At 52.0% G+C, this 20,734-nt stretch overlaps 1 protein-coding gene across 1 annotated transcript in view; it reads right to left on the bottom strand.

Annotated features, from left to right (window-relative positions):
• Positions 1 to 20,734, bottom strand: part of NHEJ1 (non-homologous end joining factor 1) — a 124,960-nt gene that overhangs the window by 100,109 nt on the left and 4,117 nt on the right. Inside the window, exons 3-4 of the mRNA XM_026647717.1 lie at positions 16,269 to 16,407; positions 10,104 to 10,162 (exon numbers count right to left, since the gene is read on the bottom strand). Coding sequence (XP_026503502.1) covers positions 10,104 to 10,162; positions 16,269 to 16,407 — 198 coding nt within the window. The remainder of the gene's footprint in view (positions 1 to 10,103; positions 10,163 to 16,268; positions 16,408 to 20,734) is intronic.

Below are 20,734 nucleotides of genomic sequence, written 5' to 3'. Positions count from 1 at the left end.
CATGCGCCTTTGCACACGTGCTCTTGTATTGGCCCACTTGCACACACACGCTCTCTCCCTGGCATACACACACCTATGCCAACATGGTCTCACCCTGGCACACCCCCACCCACATACACTTGCACACTACAAACAGGCAGGCAGGTGCTCTCTTACCCAAGCTGTGCCCCCGCCAAGGCCCACACATGGGGCAAGAGTCTGAGAAGCAGGAACAAGAAGCTTTAAACAAGGCTGGCTCATTTCTGCAGCGTAGCCAACTCCTTCCGAAACTCCAGCTTCATGACTAAACCGCTCTGCTGGCCACAGGCAGTCCCGACAGTGAGAGACCACCACACCAGAGCGGGGCAGGGACAGATGGCGTCTAGCTTGGGTAACCAGTGAGAGGCCTGGCCGGTACGAGACACTCGCACGAAGGTGAACAGGCAGGATTGCTACATTTCCCAAGTAGCCAACAGCTAAACTGCTAGAGAAAGAGCCCCACACAGGCCTGCTCCTCTCTCCACAGCCTGCCCTGAGCCTGGCTCTAAGAGAGCCCCCTTTCCTGGTCACCACCCTGGCCTGGCAAGGTCCAAAGGGCTCTGGCTCAGCGAGATCAAGCCCAGGCCACCTGGTCCCCGTCTGCCAGGTCACTACTGCTCATGTCCTTCCAGGTTCACGACCGATTTCTGAGGTTGCATACAACAAGCCAAGGTCTAGGGCTGGAGAAATGTCTGTCCGGGGGAGCCCCTCTGGCCCCCAGATGCCCTGTGTGGCAGCAGTTCCCTCCCTGGCCCACTTCCTAAGCCCCCACGCTGGGAGTCTTTTTGAGAGGTGGAGGCCATGCAGAGGGGAGGGGGGAGAATGGGGATTTAAAACCATTAATAGCCCCTCTCGCCCAAAGACTCCTGCCGCATGAGAGCGGAGATGGAACGTCGCAGCGCGCACCGCACCTGTGCACGGCGCCCATCGAGCAGCCCCGCAGTGCCCAGTGTCATGCCCTGCAGGAGGCCCTGCTCTTGGCCAGCCACAGCTGCAAAGCCACAACCACCTTGTGCTAATTAAAACCATTCCCCTTAGGAAGTAGGCAGACGGTTGCTTCCTCCCCTGCTGCCCGGAGCTGGCTCGTGTTTAAGGGCCGCTGTCCCCACCCTGTGTAACACGCGGCCCACCACCGGCTTCGGCTCTTAAACAAACACAGGCCACTTCTCTCCACGGGCTTATTTTTAGTGCTTATACAAAGGGAGAGGCAGAGGGCGGGGGGAGTCAGGCAGAGTGCAGGCAGGGGCTGGGCTGGGCCAGGCGAGCCAGTACGCCTCACTCCTGACCTGTGAATGACGCAAGGCTCTTCCCTTCCACTGCCCCCTCCAGCACTTCCAGCCCCTGCCACACAGGACAGCCGGGGGACAGACATTTCTCCAGCCCTAGACCCCAGCCCACACATCAGACTCTCATTTGAGCAACACGGTAGCTTGTTGGGAGATCCAGGCAATACTGATCTAATGCACAGGCCTCTCCCCTCTCGAGCGCTAAGACCCTCATCTCTTCTCCTCCCAGGACACAGGCTCCACCTGTCTCACAGGTTCCCTCCCCATGAGACCGGTCTCCCCATGCTGCCTGGAGGGGGCCTGCCTTGCCACAGTGAGGGAAACGCCGCCTCCTTGGCACCTCTCCCAGCCTAATGCCTCCGGGGTGGGAAAGGACGGCACTGCACTGTGACCCCCGGTCTCCCTGACGTCAGCAGGTAGTGCTCTCAGCCACCCCACGAGCTCCATGCCTGCGCTCCCCGCTCGCCCTGTCTGCCTCAGCCAGCAATGCGCTGGAAGCCGGCTGTTTGTTTATCTTCCTATTCAGCATTGCTTATTTTGATGGCACATCCTCCGAGCTCAGCCCAGGTCGACCTGTGAACCTTCCGCATCCTGTTTGCCGAAGCCCTGCTCTGCAAGCCAAGTGCGCAGGGCGGCCAGAGGCCCAACACAGCAGCCACCGGGTGCACCGGCCACAGCAGATAAAAATATTCACGGCGAAACATCCTGGGGCACAGGGGTCTATATCTGAACTGATTGTATCTGCGTGTTTATCCGAGCAGGCTTGATTGCTGCTCTATTGGCGCAGAGCAGCCAAAACAACCTTGGCTCCACAGGCCCGGGCTTCCCTCAAGGCTTCGGAGGGTTACTGGAGAGAGGAACCTGTTGCCCTGGTGTGACGGCTGGGCACTGTACAGTGTAGTACTAAATTCCACACCCAGGAGCAATGTTCCCCTGCTGCCCAGGACTCCTCCAAGACAGCGAGGTGGGGAGCGAGAAGCAGGCCTCACCACTGCCCAGAACTGGCATGTTCTCTGCTGACCAGATGGCATTAAGCAGGCAGCGATCTGGGAGGGAAAAACACAAACCAAATTCAAAAGCAGGCGCCAAAGTGCTCTAAGGCCAAAAAAAACCCTAAACTAGCTCACAGAGTAGGTCACCAACCACAAAGACAGAAGATGGTCCTGTGGTTAAGGCACTGGGCTGGAACCCAGGAGATCTGAGCTCTATTCCTGGCTCTGTCAGACTCCCTGTGAAACCTTGGGAAAGTCACCTTGCCCCCGTGCCTCAGTTTCCCACCTGTAAAATGGGGTGATGTTTGTGACATGTTCAGATTCCATAGTGATGAGAACACATAAAAGCCCAAAAATACAACCACCACTTGGCCCTTGTCCAAAGGACACCGATTCACCCATCCTGGCATCAGTTTGTGCTGGCCTGGACCTGCCACCTCCACAGTCACGGGAGCTCAAGCCTCACACATTGGCCCATTACACAGCCCCCATGTGATGCTTCGCTAATCCCATGCTCAGGAACAGGAGGCTTTGTGCCAACAACCCACAAGGAGTGAACAAGGGCCAGTCTGTGCTGTGCAGGGCCAGCTCTAAGCACCAGCAAACCAAGCACGTGCTTGGGGCGGCACATTTTCAAGGGCAGCATTCTGGCCTTTTTTTTTTTTTTTTCTCCTTCCGGCGGCAAAAGCCTAGAGCCAGCCCTGGCAGCAGCAGCACGTCGTGCGCGGGGGGCACCCTGGAGCCGCTGAGGTTCGCGCCGCGGGGGAGCAGCGCCCGCACCTTGTGGCTGGGTTGGGCAGGCTCCAAATGGGGGACCCTCGGGCTGGGGGCCGCCCCGCGGGGCACACGGAGCCACCTGCAGGTGCTGCAGGGCTGCCGCCCCCCAGTGCCACAGCCGGGGCTGGGCAAAGCGGCCCAAGCCGCCCAGGGACTGCGGCAGGGCGACCAGAAGCAGCAGCAGCGGGGCCATAGAGGGCGGGGCACTGCCGTGTGGGGCCCGCATCCCGCTCTCCGGGGCTCCACTCCCTCTGGGGCTACCCTGCCCCGGCTCCTCAGCCCCCTGCCGGGGCAGTCCCCCGGCTCTGCCCTCCCGGGACCCGGACGGTCCTGGAGGCGGGAGCCCTGGCTGGAGGGACCCTGGGCTGAGGCGCGGCCCGGGAGCCCCACTGCTTACCCCGACCCTGCCAGCACCGGACCGGCTGGAGGCGAGGGGGGAGTGGGCTGAGTCAGCACTGGTGGGGGGGAAGCCCAGGGCTGGGGCGGCAGGAGGTGCGGGTGGGGGGGGGGGAAAGAGAGAGCCCAGGGCTGGGGCAGCAGGGGGTGCAAGAGAGAGCCCCGGGCTGGGGTGGGGGGCAGCCAAAAATTTTTTGGCTTGGGGCGGCAAAAAACCTAAAGCCGGCCCTGGTGCTGTGGGTGAGAGCAGGAGTGTGGGGAAGTTCAATAGGCACCTCCTGATTCAGGAGCGAACTCCTTGGCAGGAGCTGGGAAGCACACGCCAGCCTAGGGAGCACCATGCTAACCCACCAGGGGGTCAGCCACGCAGTAACCCAGAGCAGCACGCTCTCCTTCACCACACAGCACTGTAGGGAACAGCACACACCCTAAATCTAGACAACCACCCAGTGCCACTCGCAGACTTCAGCACCATGCACCTCCCCAACAAGGGCAACACACCCACCTAGCCCTCATGGTCGTAAAGGTGAGCTTCCATAGGCAGAGCGCATGTACCATTATTGATCTGTACCAGGGGTCGGCAACCTTCAGAAGTGGTGTGCCGAATCTTCATTTACTCACTCTAATACAAGGTTTCGCGTGCCAGTCATACATTTTAATGTTTTTAGAAGGTCTCTTTCTATAAGTCTATAATATATAACGAAACTATTGTTGTATGTAAAGTAAATAAGGTTTATAAAATGTTTAGGAAGCTTCATTTAAAATTAAATTAAAATGCAGAGCCCCCTGAACCAGTGGCCAGGACCCGGGCTGTGTGAGTGCCGCTGAAAATCAGCTCGCGTGCCGCCTTCGGCACGCGTGCCATAGGTTGCCTACCCCTGATCTGTACTGCAGTAGCACCTGCTGGCTCCTGACCCAGTGTGCTGGACACCGGCAGACACACCCCAGAGAGACAATCCCCACCCCAAGGAGCTCACAATCCATGCAGGGACGTGTGCATGCATCTGCAGATGGCCTGGAGCAATAATTCTGCCTCCTTCACTTATCTCAGTGAGGTGTCCAATGATGGCACTTTCAATCTCAGCATTAACTATTTACTTGCTGAACATCTGAGCAGAGAGAATGGGGGAAGAAAATGAGGCCTCCTGCCAGGATGCAAATGGAGGAGAGCCACACCGGCAAGGAAGGGAGAAGAAGAAAGTAAGGTGGCAAAGGCAGAGAAGCAATGGGTAGTAGCAGCAGGCTAGTAACAGAGAATCTATTCCCCCTGGTTTCAGAGTGGTAGCCGAGTTAGTCTGTATCAGCAAAAACAACGAGGAGTCCTTGTGGCATCTTATCTCTAAGGTGCCACAAGGACTCCTCGTTGTTATTCCCCCTGGAGCAATGCTAAACATGACAATAAAGCACCGACCAAAGAACAGCAATAGCTGAATTAATCGCCCCTTGCCATGGGATTGCACTCCAGTGCCTGAGCAGGCTTGCACCTTAAAGACTAACACCAGACTCCTTGTTGTTTTTGTAGATACAGACTAACATGGCTACCCCCTGATACTTGAGCAGGCTTGGTTTGTATGGAAAAGGGTGTTTCTAGTTCTCATGCTCGCAAAGATACCTGGGAAATGTGAAGAGAGTCTCCAGCAAGGTCAGATGATGATCTAACAATCTCTTCTGGCCTTACAATCTATGAATCAACACCTGCCTAGGTCTGCAGACAGCAAGAAACCTTTGCTCCAAAAGGTGCGACCTGCTCCATTCATCTAAATGGCATGCTAACCCTGAACCCTAACAACAACGATATAAAGCACAACACTGATCACTATCCCACTGCTCTTCATTTTAGCAGATAGATCCAGCTGACATGCTGACCCCACAATCCTCAACTGCCTCTCCTCAGGTGCCAAAGCCTCAACTGCCCCTTCCAAGCTGCCAGCCCCCCCCCGCCCAGCTTCAACCCTACCCAAATCCACGATGCCATTGTGCGTTGCCAACATAAAAATCCATGGTGCTTTGAAACAGAGAAAGGGGAGACAGTGTAAAATAAAGTGAATGTAATAAATAACCCGGGGAGGAGAGTGGGAGCTGCACTGTTGTTCGTGCTCCTAATTCGTTCATTAACACAGCCCATTTTTAGTATAAATGAAGCGGTCCCAACATTTCAGTGAGCACGGTGGGAAGCCAGGGACCTTGCCACAGTATTTAGGTCCAGCTTCACATAGAGCTCAAGGGGCCTTGGGCCAGATTTGTAAAGGTATTTAGGCATCACTAGGCTCCTAGCTGCATCTTAAGGCACCTAAATACCTTTGACAGTCTGGGCCCTTTGACTCCAGTGAAGCTGGACAGTGCTGACACTTTCCCATCACCACTGGCTTGTTGTGCTGACAAAAGCTGGTGGGTCTGTCTTGGTTTGGGCTCTGCCTTTTTCCCGAGTTGCTTACTGTTCTGCCTGCTCCCAGCAGCTGCTCATGAATGAATTCTTGCCAAACACCATGAGAGAAGTTTCCTAAATTTATAAATAAGCCCAGGACTTTGATGGAAAACTCCCCACGATTAGTCAGAATACCCTGGGCATCTAAGTGAGCACATACCCAGTGAGAAGACATATTTCAACAGAGACCATCAAAGCCGGTCTCAGGTGTACCTGTCCCTACTTCACAACCTCCATTCAATTAACGGGATAGGTCTCTCTCTCACTGGGGATTGCCATTCTTCCCAGCAAGGACCCAATCCAGAAAGTACGGCTGAGAGAGCTGGCTTCGCAGTTAAAAAGCCACGGCAACCAGGCTTACGAAGCTGTGGGAAGAGAAGTCTCCGATTTCCAGTGCTTTCCACTGGGGATGCCAAGTCAACCCTACCCTGCATCACCACAGTCAAGATGATAGTTCCTCTCCAACTGGCAAATAGTCACTGTTGTGATTACACGGACGACAGTTTAAAGTTGTGTTTCATGCATTCACAGAGCTTCAGGCCAAAAGAGACCAACAGATCATCTGCTCTGATCTCCTTATATCACAGGATCTTGTTTTTCACCCAGTTACTCCTGTATTGAGCCCAATAACTTATGACTAAAGTATATCTTCCAAAAAGGCACCCAGCCTGGATATGAGGCCATCAAGAGATGGAGAATCCATCACTTCCTTGGGAGTTTGATCCCAACTTTTCCATTAATTTGCCCAGGCATGATGTCAGGCTGACTAGCACATAGATATCAGAGTCATCCCACTTGCCCTTTCTGAATATTGGCACAACATTAGCACTCTACTAGTCTTCTGGAAGTTCCCTGATATTCCAAGATTGATTAAAAATTCACATCAGCAGGCCAGAGATACCCTCAGCCAGCTCTTTTATGACTCTTGGATACAAGTTATCTGGGCCTGCTGATTTTAAAATGTTTACTCCTAGTAGATGTTTAACATCCTCCTCACTTACGAATGAACTGAAAAGTACTTTATCATCCTCAGCTAATCACCTCAGATGATATGAGCACATCACCCTGCTTCTTTCCAAATAAAGAACAGAAATATTTATAGATCACTTTTGCTTTTGCTGCATCATTATTAACAATTTTACCATCTCCACCTAGCAATAGGCCTATACCATCACTAAGATTTCTTTTGTTTCTAATACACTTAAATTCTTTCTTATTATCCTTAGCCCTGCCAGCCAGGGATTCTTCCCTGATGTCTTTAGCTTACCTTATCAATTTTCTACACTTCATAACTTCCAATTTATATTGATTGACAGCTACTTCCTTTTTTTTTTTTTTTCCATTTGTTATATATTGCTATTTATTTCGAATTGCTGCCTTCTCTTCACCACTGAGCCAAAGTTGTCCTCTTTCTTGATTGTTCAATCATGGCTTTTTGGCCATCTAATAAACACTTTTTAAAGAACACCCAATTTTCATTCCCATTCTTCTGTCTAAATTTCTCCTCTCAGTCAATTTTTCTCAGCCTTAGGAATTAGCTCTTTTTAAGCACCAAGAATATATATTTTTGGTTGGTACTGTCCTTTGTTTGCCCACATTGAATGTAAACAGATCATGATCACTGGTCCCTAGGCAATCACCAACTTCCAGTCCAGTGATTAATTCATCTTTATCTGTTATAATGAGGTCCAATATAGAGTTTCCCCATACCAGATACAACTCCCTTTATGGTAGGAAATTATCAGCTATATTTTTTAGAAACTCCAGTGATGTTTTCTATTGGCTACATGAGACTTCCAGCAGATGTCTCCCAGATTGAAGTTCCCCATGATAACGCAATTGTCCCCACACACACATTACAGACAGGTGCTTAAGAAGTAACTCATCCTGTTCTCTGGTTTGATGTGGTGGTACGTAAGAGACCCCCACTGGTACCCCCTCCTGGGCTCTGCTAGTTAGCACAAAAAGACTGGAACGTATTTCATCATCCTTATACGACATGAGTCCATCATCCTGCTTCTTTCCAAATACAGAATAGAAACATTTATTGAGAACTTCTGCCTTCTCTGAATCATTATTAACATAGGAACATAGGACACAGGACTGGAAGGAACCTCCTGGGTCAACAAGTCCAGTCTGCTACTATCATAGAACAATCCCATCGTATCATCTCATTCATACATGTATCAAGCTCCATTTTAAAACCAGAAAGGTGTCTTGCCCCCATCCCTCCTACTGGGGGGTCAGAAACTGTCTTCTAATTCCCAGCCTACATTCATGCCTGCCCAGTTTATCCCCATTTGTTCTTGAACAATTAACAATTTTAGTGTTCTAGTGATTGCTCCGGTTCATAAGTCAGTGCAATGATCAGAATCTCTGGCGCTTTCCTTTAAAATCCCAAGTTCTTCACAGTCTGTGTGTTGGATTTTGGAGCAGATGTGGGGGGGAGGCACATGTGCTAAACCAAGTGGCAGGTTGTAATGAATATGGGACAGCAGGTTCTATCCTCCCATTTCCCTTCTCCCTCTCCAGCCCCGTCCAGCCAGGAAGCCTCAGCAGCCACTTGCCCGAACAACTAGCCAGTAAAAAAGTTTTGAGAAAAAGCCAAACAATTGCAGGAATGCCAGACCAAGCATGAGTCACCTAGCTGTCAGCAGCAAACGAAGCTGGACTTTGGACGGCAGCCTCCTTGCCCCTTGCTCTACATCTCACCTCAGGAAGCAGCTGGTTTAACTAGAAGAGGAGTAAAGGCAGTTTTGACTGGGGGCTGCCGGCAGGCGGGAGGCGCTGGGGAGCTGATGGGGGGGCTGCTGACGTATTACTGTGGCTCTTTGGCTCCTTCTCGGGCTCAGGTTGGCCGCCCCTGCTCCGGGCTAACAGCACACGCAGGGAGCACAGGCAGCGTGACGGAGGAACAGGACTGACAGCACACGCACACCCAGCTGTGCCTCTGACTTGCGTGCTGGCTTCTCAGATCTCTCTGCCAATGAAACAGAGACCAAGTCCAAGGACCCAGAGCTGGATCCCAGCGGCAATACTGAGACAGGGACGCACTGTCCCAGCCAGTGGCATTGAGCAATCACTCCACTTCCCTGTACGTGTCACTCCTCCGAATACAGGCAACAGGAGCACTTAGCAAGTATTAACCCTCAGCAGGGAGAGAGCTGCCCCACAACCTGCTCCTTCCAGAGAGCCCCACAGACCCAGGCAGCCACCATCCATTCCTGCTCTGCCTCTGCCACAGCCCGGGCAACTAGCTGCCCACCCCAAAATGCCACACAAGGAGCAGCAAGAATGCAGCCAGCTCAGAAGGCAGCATTCCCCAGTGGCTCGGCCAGCGACTCTGCACATTTTACCCAGATAACAGCAGTGTCTTTCCAATTCAAGCATTAAGGGGAACATCTTCCTGGGGATATCATCACCAGTTTGTGTGCGAACATGTAGGTTTGCTTCTCTCTCAGTGAGCACGTGTCCACCCTTCTGTGACTGTAGCCCTTTCTGCACAGGCCTTCCACGTGGGAGAGGGGAGCATGCTAGGCATCTGTCTGCAGCAGCATGGCAGAGTTTTCCTGAGTCCCCACCACCAGTTATCGATCCTACTGGGAGTGTTAAGTGGGATCTGCTGACTCACGGAGGTGGGTTGCTCATCACCCACCTGGACAGAAGGAAGGTGGGAGCAGCTCCAGGAGAGGGAGAGGATATAGGATGTGGGCTGAGAGGGCTGGAGAGGAGCCCTAGGAGCAACCCAGCTTGGGGAGAAGGGCTGAGCTGAATGTTATGTTATTTTAGGGCTCAGTCACAAGGGGGGAGCCAGGATGGTCCCAGCTAGTCTCCCAACAGGCCACCTCTCCACATAACCCCAGAGACAGACGCAAGCGTTTGGAATTGCAAAGGCAGCAGCTGCTCATTTGTCACCTCAGGACCAGAGTGAGACCCAGGCCCATTGCGTTGCATTGGCTCAAGCCGGCCATGGCTTTGTCTGCCTCAACACACTGCCCAAAAGTCACCAACCACACCAGGCCATGCTACCCCTTGCATACCACAGCACACTAAGCCGAGCGGGCGACGGCCCGGGGCGCTGGGCTGCGCTAAGCCGAGCGGGCGACGGCCCGGGGCGCTGGGCCGCGCTAACCCGAGTGGGCCAAGGTGTGTTGACATAAACACACCCAGGTCCCCTTTGCACTAACACACAGCAGCATCTTTCCCTACCTCATCCACAAACTTCTGCAGAAACGACTTCTCCTGGAAGGGTGCAGTCCTCAGGCGTCCTGCAAGAGAGATGGGAGTGTGAGCAGGGTGGGCAGCAGCCTGGCCAAACACCCCAGCTCGCTACCCGCACTCTCTGTGACAGGGAGATGAAAGGAGAGGGTGCGTGGTTTTTTATTGTTTATTGAATAACCTGGGGGAGCTACTAGGCCATGTAACACCTACACAGGACACTGGCAGCGCCAGTCAGGAGAGAGGGAACCCCAGTACTCATCAGCCCTGGCACCAGGGCCCATTAGGAAAGCATTAACGCCAAGGAGAGCTTGGCGGCTGACAAGCATTGCCCAGACATTTCTCCAGCCCTGTGACATTGACATGAACTGTGACCATATAGATCATTGTTGCAACCACTGTTATATATTTGCAGCAAATATTGTACAAAGGTTGTCAAGTGAGGTGTCTATGACAAGGTTCTGGTTTGCTAGTTATGATGATGCTATCTGGGTGCATGGATCGTTTTTGTATTTAAAGTTATAAGTATTGGCTCTAGACTGTCTGTATTTCAAACTTGTGCTGTGCTTCTGGGAGACACCCCAGACAATTTGGTGTCAGCACTGCCTAGCCTGCTTGATGGCCCATTAAGGACCATCAACTACACAACTGACCCATTGAGAGAAGGCAAATACACCCTGTGACTCAGCAAGGCAGGGACAGGCCTATGGACAGAACTGTAAGGTTTTTTCATGCCATGTGCTGGGTAGCTTGTGTTTGGAACAATGGAAGCACAGGCTGCATGGCAAGAGACTATAAAAGGAAGCTGCATCTCCTCCATTTTGTCTTTAATCCTGCTTCTTTCCTCTGGAGGGACTTTGCTACAAACTGAAGCTCTGAACAAAGGACTGAACGACCCATCCCAGCTGGGGATGTTCCAGAGACTTGATTTGAACCTGCAGTTTATTCCATCACTGCTACAAGCCTGAACCAAGAACTTTGCCATTACTGTATGTAATTGATTCCATTTAACCAATTCTAGCTCTCATCTATATTTCTTTTTATGAATAAACCTTTAGATTTTAGATTCTAAAGGATTGGCAACAGCATGATTTGTGGGTAAGATCTGCCTTGTATATTGGTCTGGGGCTTGGTCCTTTGGGATCGAGAGAACTTTTTTTTCTCTTCTTCTTCTTCTTCTTTTACTGGGGTATTGGTTTTCATAACTATTCGTTCCCATAACGAGTGGCATTGGTGGCAATACTGGGAAACTGGAGTGTCTGAGGGAATTGCTTGTATGACTTATGGTTAGCCAGAGGGGTAAGACCGAAGTCCTCTCTGTTTGGCTGGTTTGGTTTGCCTCAGTAGTGAAGGACCCCCAACCTTGGGCTGTGACTGCCCTGCTCTGAGTAATTTGTCCTGAATTGATACTCTCAGTTGTGTCCCGCCAAAGGCAGCATCTTTACAGGGCCAAGCCATGACGGCACAGCAGCAGCCTCTCCAGGTCACTCAGGGTGGTGGGGAAACCTTCTCAGGAAACCCACTAGTAACCATGGCAACATGAAGAAGACAGCCCCTGAGGCCTGAATGAGGGCAGATTTGCACCTCAGCAGCAGTCAGCTGGGAAACACCACAAGAAAGCCCCTTCCTAATGACAGTCGCCATTTCAGCAAAGCAGCCCCAGCCCAGCGGCTGAAGGCCCCATCCTCGCTGGGGCTACAGCTGTCTGCCCTGAGACAGCACCGGGTTTCAAAGGCCCCTTGGGCAAACTCGGCTTCAGCACTGTCTGCAAGTTTGGAAACATGCTCCAGCCTTTGGGGTTTCCTGCAGTTCAGTAAACACGGCTCCCAGCCCAGGGCAGATGGGTCCAAGGACCTACGGCCAGCTCCTCGGGATGGCTGGGTGAGCAGTACCCTGCAGTGTGGAGCTCCCTGTTCCCAGTGACTCTGTGTTGCAGCAAGGGGGCTCAGGAATGACTGTTGCCATTACATTCCTGGGGAGAGGCACCCCCACCCCCCACACAACTGTCCCCAAATGGATGGGGAGATGTTCTGGCTGCCTAGAGCCCCATCTCGGCACACGAGCCAAGGAGCGAGGCCTACGCACCTCACAGAAATGCTGAAGGCTTTGGCTAGCACTGACCATGAGGGTGAGGCGACCTGCAGCTGGAGCCCCCCGCAGCCTGTAGGCAGCACCCTCCCCAAATCCCCATCATTGCCTGCACCTCAGGCTAAGCTTGTTGCTCCCCAGCCCACTGGAAGCCGTTGTGCTGCCCTAGAACCACCACCCCCCGCAGCAGCAAGAGGCAAACACATATATTTTGGTGTGTCCCAAAAAAACGGGGACTGCCCAGCTGAGGGTGGGGGAGGGTCTCCTGCTGCTCCCACTCCTTCACACACAGAACTCACCCAGAGACTACTGCCTCAGAGCGAGGCCCACTATCTTCCCCAGCACCCTGCACTGGTATCCCACCATGCAGCTCTGAAGCCAGAAGTCAGAGGTTAAAAAGATCTCACAAAACTAAGTGATTGGGCAACAAAATAGCAAATGAAATGTAATGTGGATAAATACAACAAGGAGTCTGGTGGCACCTTAAAGACTAACAGATTTATTTGGGCATAAGGTTTCGTGGGTAAAAACCTCACTTGTTGCATCTGAAAAAGTGAGGTTTTTACCCACGAAAGCTTATGCCCAAATAAATCTGTTAGTCTTTAAGGTGCCACCAGACTTCTTGTTGTTTTTGTAGATACAGACTAACACGGCTACCCCCTGATACTTGAATGTGGATAAATGTAAAGTAATGCACATTGGAAAAAATAACCCCAACTATACATACAATATGATGGGGGCTAATTTAGCTACAACTAATCAGGAAAGAGATCTTGGAGTCATCGTGGATAGTTCTCTGAAGACGTCCACGCTGTGTGCAGCGGCAGTCAAAAAGCAAACAGGATGTTAGGAATCATTAAAAAAGGATAGAGAATAAGATGGAGAATATCTTATTGCCCTTGTATAAATCCCTGGGACGCCCACATCTTGAATACTGCGTACAGATGTGGTCTCCTCATCCTACTGCAGTCATGCCATCACCCAAGGGCAGGAGCTCCTCTTTCCTACTCCTGCAAACAGGAAAGCCAGCCGTTCTGTGGACATCCCTGGACATGGGCCCCTGAGGACGTGCCAGCGAGACCACCGGGGGTTGGCCCCAATACCTGGCTTGCCTGGCCCTGTATCTAGCTCCAGGCCATCATTTCTCCACCACCACCATGAACTGTTCCTCAAGAGCGGATTAGGTGATTGCTCCATCCGCCAACAATGGGACAAACACTGTAGGTGGGAAGCCCTGCACCTCATGTCATATTAAGGAACCCCTTTGAGGTGTTGGGTGGGCACAAAGTGACTGGAGAAGGACACCTCCCAGCCCCCTTGCTGGCTCCTGCATCAAGCATACCTGCTGATTCTACACCCACAAAGCAGCTTCTTTGGACTCCCATGAGCCCTGAAGATCCAGCACAGCAACACCAGAGGGAGCCGGAGTCTGGTCTGACTCACGTGCTAACCTAGTTCCAAGCACAGGCCGTGTGCTTCCCTTACTCACACCCATCCCCCAAGGGAGGCAGCAGGTGTCGCTGCGCAAGGGAATCGCCCTGCACAATCCCTATTCCTGGGGTGATGCACAAGCCTTAGAATCATAGAATAGCAGGGTTGGAAGGGACCTCAGGAGGTATCTAGTCCAACCCCCTGCTCAAAGCAGGACCAATCCCCAACTAAATCATCCCAGCCAGGGCTTTGTCAAGCCAGGCCTTAAAAACCTCTAAGGATGGAGATTCCACCACCTCCCTAGATAACCCATTCCAGTGCTTCATCCTCCTCCTAGTGAAAAAGCTTTTCCTAATAGCCAACCTAGACCTCCCCCACTGCAACTTGAGACCATTACTCCTTGTTCTGTCATCTGCCACCACTGAGAACAGTCTAGATCCATCCTCTTTGGAACCCCCCTTCAGGTAGTTGAAAGCAGCTATCAAATCCCCCCTCATTCTTCTCTTCTGCAGACTAAACAATCCCAGTTCCCTCAGCCTCTACTCGTAAGTCATGTGCTCCAGACCCCTAATCATTTTTGTTGCCCTCCATGAACTCTTTCCAATTTTTCCACATCCTTCTTGTAGTGTGGGGCCCAAAACTGGACACAGTACTCCAGATGAGGCCTCACCAATGTCGAATAGAGGGGAACTATCACGTCCCTCGATCTGCTGGCAATGCCCCTACTTATACAGCCCAAAATGCCGTCAGCCTTCTTGGCAACAAGGACACACTGTCGATTCATATCCAGCTTCTCGTCCACTGTAACCCCTAGGTCCTTTTCTGCAGAACTGCTGCCTAGCCACTCGGTCCCTAGTCTGTAGCAGTGCATGGGATTCTTCAGTCCTAAGTGCAGGACTCTGCACTTGTCCTTGTTGAACCTCATCAGATTTCTTTTGGCCCAATCCTCTAATTTGTCTAGGTCCCTCTGTATCCTATCCCTATCCGACAGCATATCTACCACTCCTCCCAGTTTAGTGTCATCTGCAAACTTGCTGAGGGTGCAATCCATTCCATCCTCCAGATCATTAATGAAGATGTTGAACAAAACCAGCCCCAGGACCGGCCCTTGGGGTACTCCGCTTGATACCGGCTGCCAACTAGACATGGGGCCATTAATCACTACCCGTTGAGCCCAATGATCTAGCCAGCTTTCTATCCACCTTATAGTCCATTCATCCAGCCCATACTTCTTTAACTTGCTGGCAAGAATACTGTGGGAGACCGTATCAAAAGCTTTGTTTAAGTCAAGGAATAACACGTCCACTGCTTTCCCCTCACCCACAGAGCCAGTTATCTCCTCATAGAAGGCAATTAGGTTAGTCAGGAATGACTTGCCCTTGGTGAATCCATGCTGACTGTTCTTGATCACTTTCCTCTCCTCTAAGTGCTTCAAAATGGATTCCTTGAGGACCTGCTCCATGATTTTTCCAGGGATTGAGGTGAGGCTGACTGGCCTGTAGCTCCCCAGACCCTCCTCCTTCCCTTTTTTAAAGATGGACACTACATTAGCCTTTTTCCAGTCATCCTTAAAGGCCCCAGCTCACCCCTCACCTTCCAGCAGGCATTTGTGGCACCAGTTAGTAGGAAAACCCTCGCCACTAGTAAGGAGAGCAAGTCTGAGCTGGAATCACTGAGATTACAGAGCCTGGAGCACCTGACATCAGTTTCCAGCACTGCACTTACCAAGGGGGCTGTATAAATAAACAACGAAACAGCCTGCTCTCCGTTCTCAGGCCCGCGCGGCATGCAGAGAGCAGTGTGTCAGACAAGCAGCACTAGGCCAGTTCCCAGCTACCTAGTGGATCCTGGGGAGCTGGTCCGGACCATAGAAGCCCTCTGATGTGCAAGGGAAGCTCTTTGAGGAAATCAGGCCATGCTGGTGAAAAGCAGAGCATCCCCCCTCCCCCCTTCGTTAACACTGCCCTCCAGCCCAACACGTGCAGAACCTCTGCCAGCTGGGAACCGAATCCACATGCCAGAGGCATCGCCAGCTGAGGGTGGGACCCAGAACCCCTTCTAATCACGAGGGACTCCACCCACCAGCGACAGCTCCGCCAGTCCCTATATCACCCTACTCTGGACACTGCTCTGCCAGCTGGGGATTAAACCCAGGCCCCTCATTAACATCTCAGAGGCTCCACACTGGAAACAGACCATGTGTACAGCCATGCTTCCAATGTTCTTCTAAGGAAGCTGAGGGGAAGAGCCGGGAGCCCCTGGTTCCTCTCCAAGTGCTCTGCAAGCTACTGCATGCGGGAAAAAAGCCTGACTCTGCTCCAGTTCCTTCACTAGCTGGCCTTGGATCCAGGCTCCTGGTAAACAGCCAGGTACTCTAAGTAAAGCAAAGAGCCCCTTGGCGACTTCCCAAGTCCTTCGGCTACTGGTCAATGTCCATTCCTCCTCCACCTCTCCCCTGGGGACTACTCCCAAGGCTTCTGGCTACTGTCTGACTGCTGTAGCAGCTGAACATGAAACACAAGCCTCATTGGGTAATAGCCAGACTGAGCACTTTGTGCCAACCCTGTGCAGGGAAGGAAACTCACTCCCTGCTCTCTCCAGCCCTGGTTTCCCCATGAGTGGAACAGCCCTCCATACCTCTGCTGAGAGCAGCCCCGCTCTCCCTGTAGTCTTCAATCTCAGCATCCTTCTGCACCAGGAGAGATGCCAGCTCTTGCAGCTGGTACTGCAATGCCAGGCTCATCCTGATGAGGGGCCGCACAAGATGATGGGAAATCTGGGTGGGAAAGACAAAATAGGGAAGGCCAAGAAGGGGACTTAAACTGTCTCTAGAACAAAAATGGTTGAAGCAGGTCAGTCGACAGCAGCAATGTATTAGCAAGAGCTATAACCAGAGTTTACTCAGGACTTCTCAGCGCTCACCAATCACAGGAATGCCTGTCTGCCATCCCTGCCTCTCCCAGTAGGAGGCACTGTAGGGAATGGTATAGAAATGTTGGCTGTGAAAGGAGCTGTAGAGAAGGGGGCAGGAGCTCTGACTGTGGGATAACTTCCATCTACCCCAGTCCCAGCCTCTCTCAGCAAGAGGCGCTGTACAAAACAGCACAGGCAGTGAGGAACAAGATGGACATATGGTGGAGAAGGTTCAATATAGGAGACACTCCAACTCCACAGACAGCTATGGTAGTGGCAGGAGACAACAACAAATTCCTTCGGTCTGATCAGCCCACTGAGAGCTTCTGTAAGCAGCACAAACAGGCCCCTCTGAGCCTCATGTCCCCCCAGCCCCTGTGGGCCCCGACGTGAATTCTGACACTGGAAACAGACATGGCTGGGACTAAAAAAATAATAAAAAGTAAAAGGAACCGTGCTGTCAAATTGCAGCTTGAGGAAACAGAGGAAGATCACAGGAAGATGAGATCAAAGGCATGAGGAATCTCTACCCCCAAATCCTATCCAGGCCCTTGCTGCTGCCCCCCATGCACCCAGCCCAGGCCACCTCATCCTTGCCCAAGGCCTCTCAGTGCCATCAGCGTATTACCGCCTAGGCCGACAAGGCCAAGGCCTAGGCCTAGGGCGGCAAATTTGCAGGGGCAGCAAATTTATAATAGCAGCATTTTTGTAATCGCGGCATCAGTGACGCCGCGATTCTACCAATCATAGCGCGTATTGAAACCACCAAATGACGGCACGACACCATTTAGTAAACATACTCGCGAGAATCCTAAGCGTTAATAATATGACTGGAAGGAAGAAATTAAGTGGTTCTCAGTTTTGGATCCATGCGCAGTCCTGCACTATAAGCGAAATCGCACTATACAGACGTGCGTTCAAGCAAGGGTCCGCTGTACTTGTAATTTTATTTATAATAAAACTTGTAAATGTTCAATTATTTTAATGATATTTAGATTCATTTTAGTTCAAACGAATTTGTAAAAAAACTAAAACAAGTTCATATGAGGCCGGGGGAGGCAATTATTTCAGGGCCTGGGGGCGGTAAAATCATTAATCCGCCACTGCTCAGTGCAGAGGGTCCTGCCCTATTCCTCAGTGTGCATTGGATGAACCCTGCTCCGCCTCGCCCCAAGGGCACTGTCTCCAGGGGACACACTCTCTCTGCAGCTTCCTGGCCCTCACGTCAGAGGGGTTCAAGGCAGGCCAGGCCGAGCTCTGCTCCCAATGGACCATCTCACCCAGCAACTCCAGTGAGATGGACACAGGGAACAGCCCCCTCACTGTCATCTGTGGGATACCCTGGGCAAGACCCATGCAGCAGGGCCCAATGCACCCTCAGAGCCTGTCTGACAAAACCCAACTCATTCTGTGCTGCATTCTTATCAGCAAACCCAAGCCCCGGACATGGGGATACAGTGAATACGGCATCACTGTCAGGACACCACAACCCAGAGAGGCCCTGCATCCATGGCACATTCACTGCAGAGAGCTGGGGGGTTGAGTTCTGCAGCCTCCCTCCTCTTTCAGCCAAAGGTTCAAGCCATGGACACTACAGGTCCCAAAATGCAATGCAGCCTCCACTCGGGTCAAGATGCTGGGACCTGTGGTCCCCATGGGCCATCCCTCCACTTGCAGAGCTGAGGGAGGGAGCAATCTGCTCCATTCTAGGCCAGTTCAGCACAGGCCTCAGATTCTTGGTGAGCAGCTGAGCAAAGCCTGGGCCCCGTTCCTGCATTACTAACAGTGGCACTTAGCATTATGCAATGCTTCCCATTGCCTGAGTGCTTTACAAACATTAATCAAAATATGAACTAACAGGACAGTGGCAGCTGCTGGTTCACAGCTCGCTCTATCACTCCGATAACGCTGTGGGATTCATACCCTCTTTGAAGGGCAGGAGAATGTCTTTCCAGAGCCATGTGTCCTGGCCCAGGTGAGCAGCATGGGTCTGTCCCACATCCCGTGCTCTTAATGGAACCAGAGCTAACATGGCTCCCCTTTTGTTACTTCTCCACCTGTGCACCAGCAGAGATGGGCACGGCTCTGGGAAGGTCTTGCTGCTGGACAGCCAGCAGCGGGCACTGACAGATTGGGCAGGTTTTGGTATGCCCCATTTGTTGTTTGTAAAAGGATTTCAGGGCTGGTGAAAGGATCTGCAATGGCAGCTGGAGACTGACTCCTCCATGTACCCCAGGAAAGGCACAGCCTGGACAAGCTCCACCCCTGCACACAGACAACTCTGCTAGGGAGGATGAGCCTGTGGGGTGAGCTCTGTCCAGCCCCATCACCCTTTCAGTCCCTGGCATTGCCAGTGGGTCAATAGGTGCCCACCACATGGATGGATTCTGAGGACGTCTGTCCCACTAGCCATGGGACTGAGACCCCAGCTCTGCTCTTTTTAAAGAAAAAGGGGAGAATTTTAAGTGCAGATATTTCAAACCCACATCAGAACTTTCAGGCAGGTCCAATATTGGTCTGATCAAAGGGTCAATGCCCTTTAAAGGGGCCCCGCCAGGGAGCCTCATCTTGTCCTCTTGCTAGCTGTCCTGTCCCACCCTTCCACAGTCATGGTGAACAGATGGGGAGTTTGTTTTGTAAATGGTATTACAACAAATTTTGCAGCAGAGTGGAACACGCACACGCACTGTCCCAGCAAGCGGCACTCACAACCTGCCTAGGAGGCCCCTTCCCAGCGACAGCTGCCTCAGCTTCTCTAGGGCAAGTCACAAATCCATCACTTGCCTCTGAGCTGCCTCTGTTGACGAGCAACAATTATTAGTTAGGTGCACAGCACCCTCTGGTGCACACTGGACACCACTACAATTTAATCAAGCTACAGAGAACACACAGCCTTAAAGACAATTGTATGTAAGAGCAAAGAATGCCCCAAATTTCCCCTATGCATACCACTGTGGACGAATACACTCCTCACCTGCAGAGCCACTGAGAAAGCTGGAAGTGAAGCCCTCACAGGCCAATTTGTTCTATAAAAGAACAAGGGAACCTCCAAACAGGGGTGTGTGCAAGAGGACAAGCAGGGGCAAGCCACCCATCAGTGAGGGGCACAAAACTCTTCTGGAGCTAGGGCAGTACTGGGGCCAGGGCAGCTCCTCCAGCCCTGGGGCCACAGGGGAGATCCAGCTCCTCTGGCTGCCAGGAGAGAGTGAGTTTCTCCAGCGGCTGGAGGGGGGGGAGGGGGGAGAGCTAGCTCCTCTGGCCATGGGGGCACAGGAAGTGCCCCTCCAAAAGTGACCAAATTTTTATTCCTGTACACACCCCTACATCCAATTAAACTGAAAAGCAGCGAATTCAAAACTGATCAGAGGAAACGCTTTTTCATAAGACACTCGATTAGCCTGTGGCACTCATCGCCACAAGAAATCATCAGAGCAGCATCCGCTATTTATATGGATAATGGGAACATCCAGAGTTACAACAATAAGGATGTTTTTTAAACCAAATGTTTTTGGCAGGGCTATAAACCTTCATTCTTCAGGGCACGTGCCAATCTCTGCCCTAGGGACAGCCACTGCATCACTGCCCACTGCACCTCCTTCTGAGCCGCTAGGCCAGGCTTCTGTCAGAGGTAGGAAACTGGACTGGAGGAGCCCTGCTCTGGGCCAGCCTGGCCATTTGTGTTCCTAACTAACCCAGCACCTGGTGTGCTTGGTTCCTGATTTTCTTTCTGGTCCTAGTTTTGAATCTCAGACTGAAGCCTCCTAGCTGTTTGCATGGTGCCACCTACTAAAAGTAATTACCCCAAACAGACAGCCTCTTCCATCCTGCAGGTACACAGAGCATTGTACAAAGGTCAAGAGACATAAAAGCACAGACCAGAATCACATCCCCCACCAAAGAATCAGCTGCCTCCAATGAGACAACATCAAGCAGTGCTGCAAAACAGTTTGGCAGGAAGTGAGCAAGCCTTGTTTCCCAGCTGGAACTGCAGGAGGAGTTTTGGGAGAGAACAAAGCCACTCGGAAGATCTGTAAGAGCTGGACTGTTAGCTGCAAAGCCAAAGCACCTTTCGTTACCAGGTGGCCAGAGCCTCAGTTTTATGTTTCAACCAAAACACAGACCTCTAGCAGCACAGCATTGCTTAGCACCGCACAAAGGCATTGGAGTCAGCACTGGATCCAAGAACAGAG

The sequence above is a fragment of the Terrapene carolina genome, unplaced genomic scaffold (assembly GCF_002925995.2).
Source record: "Terrapene carolina triunguis isolate 2854851 unplaced genomic scaffold, T_m_triunguis-2.0 Scaffold62, whole genome shotgun sequence".
Classification (NCBI taxonomy): Eukaryota; Metazoa; Chordata; order Testudines; family Emydidae; genus Terrapene; species Terrapene triunguis.
The sequence above is the reverse complement of the archived record's forward strand: the minus strand, read 5'-3'. Positions and strand labels throughout refer to the sequence as shown.